We start from the raw sequence: 13,535 nt of genomic DNA, 5'->3' as shown, positions 1-13,535 counted from the left end.
ATCATAGAGTTACCTGTCAAATCAGTTGCAGATTTAGCCTTTTTTACTTCTACATTCTCTGTATTTCATTCTTTTTTCACTCTTACTTCTAACACTTAAAAATAAAAGCTTAATTGTCTCTACATTAAACTAATGCCAATACACTCACATCCAGTTTATCAAGACATTTATTGGATCCATTATTTACCAATGAGAGGCAAAACTGAAAATGCACAAGTCAGTCAGTCTTTCCTCTTAAAGAGATACCAGTCACATGGGAAATGTAATGTTAAAAGATAACTACTGGTTATAAGATAACTATAGGTACCAAAAAACAAAAACAATTGTACACTGTAGACCGAGCATATGAAACTATAGTTAACTCTTTCTAGACTGGCGCAGAGTATTTTGCAGAGGTGACAATTTTCCTCAAAAATTTTCTTTCTGAAGGACAGAGCTGAATTAGAGAAACATGCAAAGTGAAAGGAAAAGTTTAAGAAATAAAGAGAAAACATGAGAGACAGATAATCAGCCAGAGGTTTTGAGTGAGAAGAACTGAATACTGAGGGCAACTGAATGTGGATATTTGACTGCATGAGGGTCATATATAGCGTTCAAGAATGAACTGTCTAGTTCTATTTACATTACAATTCTATCAATGACCAATTAATAGATAAATAGGCAGATAAAAGCTTCCCAGGTGGCTCAGTGATAAAGAATCTGCCTGCCAAGCAGGAGATGTGGGTTTGATCCCCGGGTCAGGAAAATCCCCTGGAGAAGGAAATGGTAACCCATTCCAGTATTCTTGTCTGGAAAATTCCATGGACAGAGAAGCCTGGAGGGCTGCAGTGTATGGGGCTGCAAAGGGTTGGACATGATTTAGCAACTGAGCATGAGCATGTAGATAAAAAGACAAAATATTTCACATTTTCTAAAGAAATTTCTAAAAAATTAATTATAAAACACTTGAAAAGCAAAAATCACTTTATAATAGTATATTAAAATCTAGAAGGCACCAATCATGTTGTTAGAAATTTGTTAAAAATCTACATGACTATGACTCTGATAGTTATATTGCAAGCATGTAATTTGTATTTACTAGGAAAAGTAAAGATAATTTATATGTTATGTACATTAAGCTAAATATTATTACTTAAAAAATTTAAAGAGTGCCAAAACTTAAATAAAGAGCTATTAACAAGATAAATTTGATCACAGTTTGATAACTTAAAGAGAGATATCACATAAACTGTCTATAAGAGATCACAGGGCAAACAAAAAGATAAAGAAAACAAAATCACCGGTAAGATGCTAATGGTATGTTAAATTCACTTCCAGGCGAGGCCGTTCCCAATAACGTGTCTCCTCCATAAACAGAAAATGGTATTGAAAAATGATTTCTAATCTGGGAAAGAAAAAATAACATTTAGTATCATTAATCTAAGACTCTAAAGACATAAAGTATTCCATTTAAATATCCCAAAAAAGGAATTACCAGGCAATATTTATTTTCCTCATATAAATTAGAAAAACAATTCAAACATGCAAATATCCATGCTAAAAAATAAAAAAGAAAGTTTCTACAGTCTTAGAGAAAAGGAATTTCAAAAACAAAACTTTTAAAAATCCTAGAAAAAAATAAGATAACATCTTCTTGACTGTGATACAGGAATCTTCTTGACTGTGATACAGGAATAACTTTTTCCTTTAGACAAACACAGTAGAAAAAATTAATAAGAAAAATATGACATCAAAGTTTTAGATGACTATATGAGAAAAGTGCAAAAAAGCCACTGTCTGGCAAATGTCTGTTTTTTTCCATCACTGTTGTACACTACTCATTGAATGAGTTGCATACAACAGTGATGTAAATGATTAACGTTATTTTGCTTAATACACATTACCAGATAAAATTCTACTTGTATTTGTCTTCAGGACAGATAAAGACACATTGGTTAGTAACACTATTTTCTTATATTATTTCTATATCTTTATAAAATATGCTGAGTGCAAATTAAGAATTGATAAATACATAAACTTAATTAACTACATTATATTTTATTTCTAGATAAGCTGCTTATTTGAAAGAAGAGAAATATATTTTAATTTCTATGAAAGTACCTATAAGAAATTAAACATTAATATTTTACTGTTTAATAAAATTAAAAAGTAATCAACAATAATGAGAGCAGCCTAACAGTCATCTTTAATGCAGTTCATTGTAAGTGAAATGCTTCCCTGATGGCTCAGATGGTAAAGAGTCTGCCTGCAATGCAGAAAACACCGATTCAATCCCTGGGTCAGGAAGATTTCCTGGAGGAGGAAATGGCAACCCACTCCAGTATTCTTGCCTGGGATATCCCATGAACAGAGGAGCCTCGTGGGCTACAGCCCATGAGGTTAGACAGTCAGACAGGAGTGAGCAACTTAACATCAAACTGGCGATGTTACCAGAGATATGAAATGTGATGTATGAGTAAATTTCATACCTAACATCTTCAAACTGTACATATATATCAAAATCAAAATGCTTATATATCAGGGCTTCCCTGGTGGCTCAGGCAGCAAAGAGGCAATGCAGGCAGTGCAGGAGACCCAGGTTCGATCCCCAGGTCAGGAAGATCCCCTCAAGGAGGAAATGGCAACCCACTCCAGTATCTTTGCTTGGAGAATCCCATGGACACAGCAGCCCACTGGGTTACAGTCCATGGGGTCACAAAGAGTCAGACATGACTGAGCGACATACTAACATTATGTATTATTGTAAATTAAATATAAGAGAAAGAATCTCTGTTTTCAGCCCCGATGGAACAATATAGGCCAGATATAACCTCCCAATATACTAGTAAACAAACAAAACACAGGGGGTTAAAAAGTACACATGAAGTAATCGTTTTTAAACAGTGGACAAAGAGCACAGGAAAGAAAGACCTGGGGTGGGGGAAGGGAGGAAGGAAAAAAAAGAAGGAAAGGAAGAGAAAAATCCTACTAAGATAAGCCCTAAGACTGTCTCCCCATTCTGTCACCCCATCTTACTGTCTTTACTAGGTGGTAAGAGTTCTAGATTACTATGCAGAGAAGAAATCAAACAGAGCCCAGTCTGAGTTGAAGAGAGAGATATAAGAATGCGGGAAAGCCAATAAGACTTAATCTAACAGCACATTATATGAGAGAGGAGATAGCTGCATGGAGAGGTGAGAGCTGTAGAGAAGGAACTCATGAGATTTTAAGAGTTTAGCAGTATCTGGCATATGCCCATGAGTACACTAAGTAAGGCTCAGTAAAGATCCATTTGAAAGGGGGAGGCAGAACAATCTCTGCTGTTCATGCATAATTCCTTTTCTCACCAACCAAAGTGGTAAAATCTTGTTTAGTACAAAGGGTATTGGTTCTATCCTTCATCAGCATGGCAAAATTAGCCCTAGACTACAGACTGCTTGCTGCTGCTGCTAAGTCGCTTCAGTTGTGTCCGACTCTGTGCGACCCCATAGACAGCAGCCCTGGGATCCCCATAGACAACCGTCCCTGGGATTCTCCAGGCAAGAACAATGGAGTGGGTTGCCATTTCCTTCTCCAATGCATGACAGTGAAAAGTGAAAGTGAGGTCGCTCAGTCGTGTCCGACTCTTAGCGACCCCATGGACTGTGGCCCACCAGGCTCCTCCGTCCATGGGATTTTCCAGGCAAGAGTGCTGGAGTGGGGTGCCATTGCCTTCTCCGACAGACTGCTTGAGCCTCACCTAAAACGTTTTTAAACAAGCATTGGGAGGATCACTTTCCAACTCACATAACTGTATTGAAGAATTAAGCTCAAGAATACATAAAGGAATACAAAGACATCTAAAGAACCTGACAAAGTAAAATTCACAATTTTAAGCATCCAGTAAAAAAATTATTAGACACACAAAAATTTAAAAATAATCCATAAAAATAGAAATTAATAAAATGAAACAAATCAGAAATGATACTCATGATCAAATTAGTAGACAAGAATATTAATATACTTATATAACTATACTTGATATATTCAAAAGTTAGGGGAAAGATTGAAGATATATAAAAAGACATGGAAATTGTAAATAAAAATGCAAATTAAACTTTTAGACATAAAAATACATTGGATGAGATTAAGACAAATGAGACACTGAAAAGAAATGTAAACTTAAAGACTTAACAATAGAAACTTAACATCAAAACAGAAACATGGGGGTGGGGGAAAGCTGAAAGAAAAAGTGAATAGAGCATTAGAGAGCATAAGTTTAAACACTCTAATATCTGTATAAACCTACTGTGGACCATGAAGAAGAGAAGGGGAAGACAGAAATAAAATTTTTGAATACAATGGCAAATTTTTTTTCTAAAGTTGATGAAAACTATAAATGCATAAATTCAAGTACAAAAAAATAGGAAACAAACTCAACTAAGATTCATCACAACCAAATTGCTTCAAACCAGTAATAAAGGGAAAAAAAATCTTACAATTAAATAGCTTTTCCGGTAAGCGGCCTGAGGTGACCCATAAAAATGGTGCGCTATTCACTTGACCCAGAAAACCCCACAAAATCATGCAAATCAAGAGGTTCAAATCTTCGTGTTCACTTTAGGAACACTCGTGAAACTGCCCAGGCCATAAAGGGTATGCATATCCGAAAAGCCACCAAGTATCTGAAGGATGTCACTTAAAAGAAGCAATGTGTGCCCTTCTGTCATTACAATGGTGGAGTTGGTAGGTGTGCACAGGCCAAACAGTGGGGCTGGACGCAGGGTCGGTGGCCCAAAAAGAGTGCTGAATTTTTACTACACATGCTCAAAAATGCAGAGAGTAATGCTGAACTTAAGGGCTTAGATGTAGATTCTCTGGTCATTGAGCACATCCAAGTGAACAAAGCCCCCAAGATGCGGCGCAGGACCTACAGAGCTCACAGTCGGATCAACCCCTACATGAGCTCTCCCTGCCACATTGAGATGATCCTTACTGAAAAAGAACAGATTGTTCCTAAACCAGACCTCTTCTGGTTTGCACAGAAGGAGGTTGCACAGAAGAAAAAGATATCCCAGAAGAAACTGAAGAAACAAAAACTTATGGCCTGGGAATAAATGCTGCAAAAAAATAAATGCAAATAAAAGTAAAAAAAAACCATGAAAACTGATACGTACAAAATTTTCCTCACTGACAGAGGTCAGACTCCATTCCGTACTTCATTCATTTATATAAAATTGTATATTGTATAAGTAATGTACCACAAGTACATGTTAAGTAGATGCATGGGAATGGGGAAAAAGGGGATGAGGAAATTTTTGGGGTGATAAGTGTGTTTATTACTTGGATTGTGATGACAGTTTCATCAGTGTATTTTTTGTCAAAATTCATCAGCTTTAAATATATGCAGTTTATTGTACATCAATTTTACCTCAATAAAGGTATACAAAATTTCTGTGATTAAAAGAATACATACCACAAAGGCCTAAAACAAAATATTGATGCATTTGTTTTTACAAAATAATATTCAAAAAACTTACAAAATATTCCTATAAAAATTATGAGATGTATATTCAACAAAATTCTTCAAATATAACAAACGTTCATATTAGAGTAGTATAATTACTGATAATGATTATTCTTTTTGCTATTAGCTGTACTTCTATTACAATTTGCATACTTTTGGTGGTAATTTAGTTGTTTGTTTTTTTTTTAATAGCACATAAATATGCAAAGTATGACCTCAGAAAAAAAGTGAATCATTCCGTACCTGCACTGGAGAGCGAATTGTTACCTTCTTACTTCCTTCCACTGCATCAATCTGACAAACAATTGATCTTTCAACTCCAGACTCCCTGTGTCTTACAGTGTACAGTCGTCGTCCCACTTTTGTTAAAGGGATTTTATCAGCAGTAGAGTGGTTAGCAGGTGCTAAATTAAGTATACATATTTAAAATTGATCATAAATCATCATATATTAATTTTAGTAGACATTTTAAGCCAGAAACATCAGATGATTTCTTAAATTTTTAAACATTATCACTGAAAACTATACAAAGGGATGTTTTAAGAATCCACAATGCATTTCTACATCATTCACTGAAACCCTTCAAAGTATTTTAACAAAAAAAGTTTTTAATTGAAAAAAACTCATCCAAAAGTTAAACCTAAGACAACATAATCTTTTTTTTTTTTTTTAACATAATCTTTTGAAAATAACTGACTGATGAGAGAAATTGCTAGAAAATACAAGAACACTGATCTTTGGTTTGTTATCACAATAAAACAGGCTGTCACAGGCAATTACCAAGTAGCTACAGTTTTTCAGTTTTTAATTTTTCCAACAGGCTGTGACACTTGGCCATATCTAAGAATTGATTACAATTTTATATAGCCTTACTTTATATATACATATATTGTATTGGGGATAAATTATCTATTTTGGAAGTTAATTATTTATTTATAGATTCCTCTCCCCTAGAAAAGAAAGTGGTAATCCACTCCAGTATTCTTGCCTGGAGAATCCCATGGACAGAGGAGACTGGCGGGCTACAGTCAGTCCATGAGGCTGCAAAGACTGAGCAACTAATCTGCCTGCCTCCCCTACTATCCCATAAAAATGATAGTTTAAAAGCAAACAGAGATAAAATTGATGAGAACAATTCACAGACAATGTTGGGAAAACATGTTAAACCTAGGCACTGTTAAGACTAGGAAAAAGGACTAGCTGTCAATTTTAGCACCCCTCCTCCATGCCTAAGTAACTTTTCTAATGTCCCTCCTTCCATAGCTACTTAATTGTCAAAATGTCAAAGTGTTGTGAGTGAGGATTTGGGACTATTTAATATTTAACTTCACAACGAGTTTTGTTGTTCAGTCACTTAGTCATGTTCGACTCTTTAGTGACTCCATGGACTGCAGCATGGCAGGCTTCTCTGTCCTTTACTATCTCCTGGAGCTTGCTTAAATTCATGTCCATTGAGTCGATAATGCCATACAATCATCTCATCCTCTCTCGCTCCCTTCTCCTCCCAAGAGAAGAATGAGTACATACTACAATGTACATACATTGAAGAATACAATGAGTACACACTACGACAATTTTAAAATGTATTTACTTTTACTTTTTACCTCTCTTCTGAGAAACATAAAGAACAAAGGAAAAAACAAACCTCTACTTCAACAGGCAGAAGATAAAAACTATTCACAAACCCCAAAACCATTATCTGTGCCATTGGCTGAATTCAAACCTTATTCTGAATTCATTCAGTTGCAAAACTGTTGGAATTTTACTGAGTTATACTAAAAGTGGTTAAAACAACCACTGATAGTTATTGTCTATAAATGCTGACTGAAGATGAGATCTAACAATTTTCTTCTCCAAAGTAGTAAATTATTATGCTCTAAATAAAGCAGTGGATAAAGCCAGAATTTGAAATACAGCAATACAGTGACAACAGCAACCAATGCCCTGCAAAGCAAATAATAAAATTTGCAACATATTAGGAAGGAAATAAAAAATCTGTGAGATACCAGGAGTAAGTAAAGTGGGATATAAAACATAATTTAAAAGAAAATAAAGCCCCAAGACGGTAATTTATCACTTACTAAGAAGAATGAAGAAGTGTTTGCTGCTTAGGCTGGTCATTGCATTGAAATGATCATTGTCTTTAGTTCGCATATAATCCATACTTAAACTCTCCTCATTTTTCAATACATATGATTTTGCCATAGGAATGTTGAGTACACTAAAAGATTCACTTGGTGAAACAGAAATACTAAGTCCAAGAGAATTTAAAATCATAAAAGGTGCCAGATCCCTTATGAAGGTAGCTGAAGATCCAGTGGCAGCTTCTGTAAATGCCTAACAAGGAAGAGTCATCATAAATACAAGAAAATGTAGAAAACTAAATGACAAGCAGAGTACTAACAGACATATGACAAACAACTAAGTTAACAAAAACTTCTTTTTTAACCAAAGGGTTAACTCAGACTGGTACCCCAAAATTAAAGCTTCAAGTAACTTTCCTTACCTCAGCTAAATTATTTAACATTATAAGGCCACATTTAGATAATGTAATGTTTAGCTGGTCTTTCGAATAGAAAGTGATGACAGTTTTGTATTCTGGTACTCTGTAATTTTCTTCTTCAGTACCTGACTCAACAATGGCCTTTTTGGCTTTCTTTTTCATCTAAAATAACATAAATTACAGAAATGTGAGAAAAATTTGTTTCTAGGGGCATGGCATAACTCATTTTACAAAGGAAAAACAAACATCAGACAAATTTCAACCACAACATTAGAGAAAGCAATACATTTTATCAGTTCCACTGCCTTACTGGAATTACTGGGACATCACAAGTTTTGCCTGGACAGAACTAATGCCGCCTGGACAGAAACAATACTGGAAGAAAAGTTCTCCTCCTCCTCAGTTACACTAAAATGGCAGACATAATTTAGAAGGGGAAAATAAAACCCTAATAAGTAAACGCATGTAGCATCTGAATGAAAATCAGAAGCACATACATCATAGCATGTGGAAATTCAGGGCAAGAAAAGTTAGCCTACTGGTGTTATAAATGCTATATATAAAGAACAGAAACCTAGGGACTTAATAAGTCCAACAATAGTTGCAGAACAGTGCCACTAGGACCTAGGCTCCTGTGAATCAAACTACCTACCCCTTTTTAAGATTCGCAAGTCTACTACCTGTAAGTATCCTGACCTAACAACTACCAAAGAAATTCCTTTATCCAAATCCTTTATCTAAAATGAGCACAATCAAATGTACTGGTCTAATATAAAAAGCTGGAAATACCAAGCTAGTCACCTTCATTGTTCTTTTAACTGGCTTTAAGCCACTGAAAATTTGTCCATTATTTGACAGAATCATTATTAGGGAGGAGATATACTAATAATCCTACAATCTCTTGCTTCAGAAGCACAATTTCATCCATCTAAAGGTTCTGATTTATATGATTACATAAATTCACACTGTATTTGAAGTAAATAATAATGTATTTTCTTTTATATACATACCCTTCAGATACCAAGGAAAACTTGTGATAGACAACAACCTAAAAGAAAATGCTAGAAATATTTTAAGATGATAGTTTATAAGTGGGGACTTTGCAGCCAGTATTACATTCCACCTCTTTCGATTTAAAGGCATTATTACTTTATGGAAGCCCTTTAACTTCAAAAGTTTTAGTTCTATTATATATTAAAATGAAGTTTAAAACTGTATCTTCTTCAGAAGTTTGTTTTAAGGTTTAAAGCAAAAGTAGATTATTTAAGGCAGTATCTAGTACATAATAAATGTTACACAATATTTATATTAGAAGCCCATGAGGCAACAGTCTTGGGTTTGAAAATTACATTCAGAGGTCAAACAAGGAAGCATGTGGAAAGGTTCATAATGAAATATCTGAACTCTGCTGTGATTAAAATTAAAGTGTGTGTGATGTGGACATCCTCAATATTTGAAAAAAAAATTCCAGATATCAAAAATACCTTGATTCCAAGATTCCATGGTCTAAAATCCTCAGTTTGATCAATTTCTAAGGGTTCAAGCAAAGGCTCCCACACACCAAACATTTCATTGTAATAATGTACCTAGAGAGAGAATTTAATTTTTTAAATAAAACATTCTGGTATTTTCTAAAACCATCTTCCATGTTGTTCCCCACACCATTCCTTTCGGCTGTGCTATTCTGTATGAAAACCATCGACATGCCATTAGTTTCCTATACATGCTTTCTCAATGATTTCCTCATCTGGCTAACTTCATGGTCTACTCTTCACAATTTATTGCAGAAAAAAACTTCTTTTAAGTATCTTTCCTTGATTTTCAGGCTGGGTTTAACAGTGAAAACTGTGTTCATCAATCAAACATTACTGGAATTTTAAAAACATGTTCTGTCTACCTCCACTAACTTTTAGAAAGCCTTTGAAGTGAAGGCAAATAACATATGATTCAATAAACATGTACGTATTTGAATTCTCTGAACTTCCTGGACATCTTAGATCAAATTCTCTGCAAAATATAGATAATTCTAGCTAAAACTTGGAAACTTGAAACTTAGTCTGTCAGTTCTACCTCTATTAGTATATAACTCTATCATCACAAATACTGTAGTGGCTTATAAATTTTCATACTTATTGACTGAAGTAGAATATCAGATTAGTTTCTACTAAACATAAACTAAATACTTTAAAGCAAAGTATCCCTGGGAAGACTCTATGTAGAAAAATTCTGATGCATAATACATGTTGGCTCAAAGTAAGTATCTTCCATATAACTAAAGGACTGTCACAGAAATGTGAAAGACCTTGGTGGAGCCTCACCAGAGTATGAAGATCTGCATTATATAAATATATAAAGCATATTCTTCTAATTTTTTAAGTCACTATTTCCAAAGAGAAAAGAAATAATCTATTATCACTTTAACAAAAAAAGGATACTTAATTTTTAAAATTAAGAATTTTACATCTACCAAACAGTCTATTTTATAGACCTAAAAGAAGCAATAGATATTAAGAAGAGGTGGCAAGAATACACAGAAGAACTGTACAAAAAAGATCTTCACGATCCATGTAATCACGATGGTGTGATCACTCACCTATACCCAGACATCTTGAAATGCAAAATCAAGTGGGCCTTAGGAAGATCACTATGAACAAAGCTAGTGGAGGTGATGGAATTCCAGTTGAGCTATTTCAAATCCTGAAAGATGATGCTGTGAAAGTGCTGCACTCAATATGCCAGCAAATTTGGAAAACTCAGCAGTGGCCACAGGACCGGAAAAGGTCAGTTTTCATTCCAATCCCAAAGAAAGGCAATGCCAAAGAATGCTCAAACTACTGCACAATTACACTCATCTCACACGCTGGTAAAATAATGCTCAAAATTCTCCAAGCCAGTCTTTAGCAATACGTGAACTGTGAACTTCCTGATGTTCAAGCTGCTTTTAGAAAAGGCAGAGGAACCAGAGATCAAATTGCCAACATTTGCTGGATCATCGATAAAGCAAGAGAGTTCCAGAAAAACATCTACTTCTGCTTTATTGACTATGTCAAAGCCTTTGACTGTATGGATCACAATAAACTGTGGAAAATTCTGAAAGAGATGGGAATACCAGACTACCTGACCTGCCTCTTGAGAAATCTGTATGCAAGTCAGGAAGCAACAGTTAGAACTGGACATGGAACAACAGACTGGTTCCAAATAGGAAAAGGAGTATGTCAAGGTTGTATACTGTCACCCTGCTTATTTAACTTATATGCAGAGTACATCTTGAAAATGCCAGGCTGGAAGAAGCACAAGCTGGAATCAAGATTGCCAGGAGAAATATCAATAACCTCAGATATGCAGATGACACCACCCTTATGGCAGAAAGTGAAGAAGAACTAAAGAGCCTCTTGATGAAAGTGAAAGAGAGTGGAAAAGTTGACTTAAAGCTCAACATTCAAAAAACTAAGATCATGGCATCCAGTTCCATCACTTCATGGCAAATAGATGGGGAAACACAGTGGCTGACTTTATTTTTCTGGGCTCCAAATTCACTGCGGATGGTGACTGTAGCCATGAAATTAAGACACTTGCTCCTTGGAAGGAAAGTTAGGACCAACCTAGACAGCATATTAAAAAGCAGAGACATTACTTTGCCAACAAAGGTCCATCTAGTCAAGGCTATGGTTTTTCCAGTGGTCATATATGGATGTGAGAGTTGGACTATAAAGAAGGCTGAGCATCGAAGAACTGATGCTTTTGCACTGTGGTGTTGGAGAAGACTCTTGAGAGTGCCTTGGACTGCAAGAAGATCTAACCAGTCCATCCTAAAGGAGATCAGTCTTGGAGTGTTCATTGCAAAGACTGATGCTGAAGCTCCAATACTTTTGCCACTTGATGCGAAGAGACTCATTTGAAAAGACCCTGATGCTGGGAAAGATTGAGGGCAGGAGGAGAAGGGGATGACAGAGGATGAGATGGTTGTATGGCATCCATGACTCAATGGAAATGAGTTTGAGTAGACTCTGGGAGTTGGTAATGGACAGGGAGGCCTGGTGTGCTGTGGTCCAAGGGGTCATGAAGAGTCAGACATGACTGAGTGACTGAACTGAACAACAGTCTATTAATTTAATCAACTTAAGATGAATGAAATCAGTTGAAATATAAACTTAATATGAATATGTACTCTAAAATAACATACACATAAAAACAATTATATCAAGGGCATAAATAGGTACACTTTTTTCCAAAAGTTTGGGAATCAACATTGTATTTATGATAAACTTAATTTAAATGTTTACATGAGATTTCCAAAATAGTTTATATGTAGCAGTATTTCTTATATAATCTGGAAAAATACTAAAAATGCTTACTTCTAGCTCAAGCTGACAGTGGAGATTTATTAAGGAACTCCAGTTTTTGCCTTCCCCTGAGAAACGTGATTTTGCCAATAGCATAGGTACTGTTCTATGACCAATTCCAGCCTCAAGAACCAGAAAAATAGAATCAATGTTCATTTTTATTATCTCTCCTTTGGGTACCAATTCAGGCATGGGAGCTCTTTTTACAGCTTCATTTGGTTCTTCAAGAAACCACATATTTAAATCTTTTGTATCCTTCTTTTCCCATAAATGTGCTGTAGAAGAAGCAGTTTCTTTTGGGATGGTTTCCTTAGCAGTATAAAGTGCTGAAGTTATGGTAATCACAGTATTTATGATAACTGGTGAAACCTAAGGAGAAAAATTCAAAGCAATTAAAAAAAACCTACAAAAATCACTTTCCAAACTACATACTTCAAAGAACATGAAATATATTTGCTGACAGATCAAGAGGAATTAATACTGAAGTAATATTACTACCAAGAAACAGATACAAGTTGCTGCCTACAAAATCTTTTTTTATTATGACAGCTAATTTCAACAGTTAAAATATTTACATGTTGATATTAAACTGACCAATTTCAACTATATATACTATAAGGAGGCTACCTACAGAAGCAGTCAACTGCCAATAATAAAATACATGAAAACATTCATCATAAAATGTAAATTAAGTATCATTTTAAAATTATGTGTCAAAAATATTTTTAAACAGCTTCCTTTTGCTTAATGATTAATATTATTGTTATAATTGTTTATTTCTAAGTTTTATTGTTTTTTTCAAAAGGGCACTAAAGATCTGAATGACTGACTACATTATAACTTACCTTCAGTGTCAGGGATTTTACTGATAATTCAAGTACTTGTGGATCTGTACTTATCTGAGTAGCTTGATAGAACAAGTCACAAGGTTGCAAAACCTATAAGAGAAAAATCAATACTATTAAATTAACACATTCTTAAAATATTTTTACTTAAAGACTTGTCCAACAGGAGATAACTATGCTAAATAAACAAATTAGTAAAAATAATCTACTTCAAAAACAAGTCAGTCAATAAAACATTCCTTTCTTATCCTCTTGTTCATTATTTACAATAAACAGAAAGTACTTATATTAGCAACACTACTGATAAAGAAAAAGAATTTCTTAAATATACGAAAAATTCACAAAACTTGTATTCTGTA

General features: G+C 34.7%; 1 protein-coding gene and 1 pseudogene across 5 annotated transcripts in view; one reads left to right on the top strand and one right to left on the bottom strand.

Moving 5' to 3' along the window:
- The window catches only part of VPS13A (vacuolar protein sorting 13 homolog A), a 266,066-nt gene that overhangs the window by 79,492 nt on the left and 173,039 nt on the right, over window positions 1-13,535 (bottom strand). For all 5 annotated transcript variants that reach the window (XR_008713637.1, XM_055578364.1, XM_055578365.1 and 2 more), the window contains 7 exons: window positions 13,177-13,269; window positions 12,344-12,700; window positions 9,473-9,574; window positions 7,992-8,150; window positions 7,567-7,822; window positions 5,729-5,889; window positions 1,281-1,384 (listed from right to left, as the gene is read on the bottom strand). Coding sequence is in view for 4 of the 5 variants with exons in the window: in XM_055578364.1 (XP_055434339.1) it covers window positions 1,281-1,384; window positions 5,729-5,889; window positions 7,567-7,822; window positions 7,992-8,150; window positions 9,473-9,574; window positions 12,344-12,700; window positions 13,177-13,269 (1,232 nt within the window). In the remaining variant the exon portion in view is untranslated. The remainder of the gene's footprint in view (window positions 1-1,280; window positions 1,385-5,728; window positions 5,890-7,566; window positions 7,823-7,991; window positions 8,151-9,472; window positions 9,575-12,343; window positions 12,701-13,176; window positions 13,270-13,535) is intronic.
- Window positions 4,503-5,090, top strand: LOC129650161 (60S ribosomal protein L17-like; annotated as a pseudogene).

Source organism: Bubalus kerabau, chromosome 4 (genome assembly GCF_029407905.1).
Source record: "Bubalus kerabau isolate K-KA32 ecotype Philippines breed swamp buffalo chromosome 4, PCC_UOA_SB_1v2, whole genome shotgun sequence".
NCBI classification, from domain to species: domain Eukaryota; kingdom Metazoa; phylum Chordata; class Mammalia; order Artiodactyla; family Bovidae; genus Bubalus; species Bubalus kerabau.
This window is presented reverse-complemented; position numbering and strand designations above follow the sequence as displayed.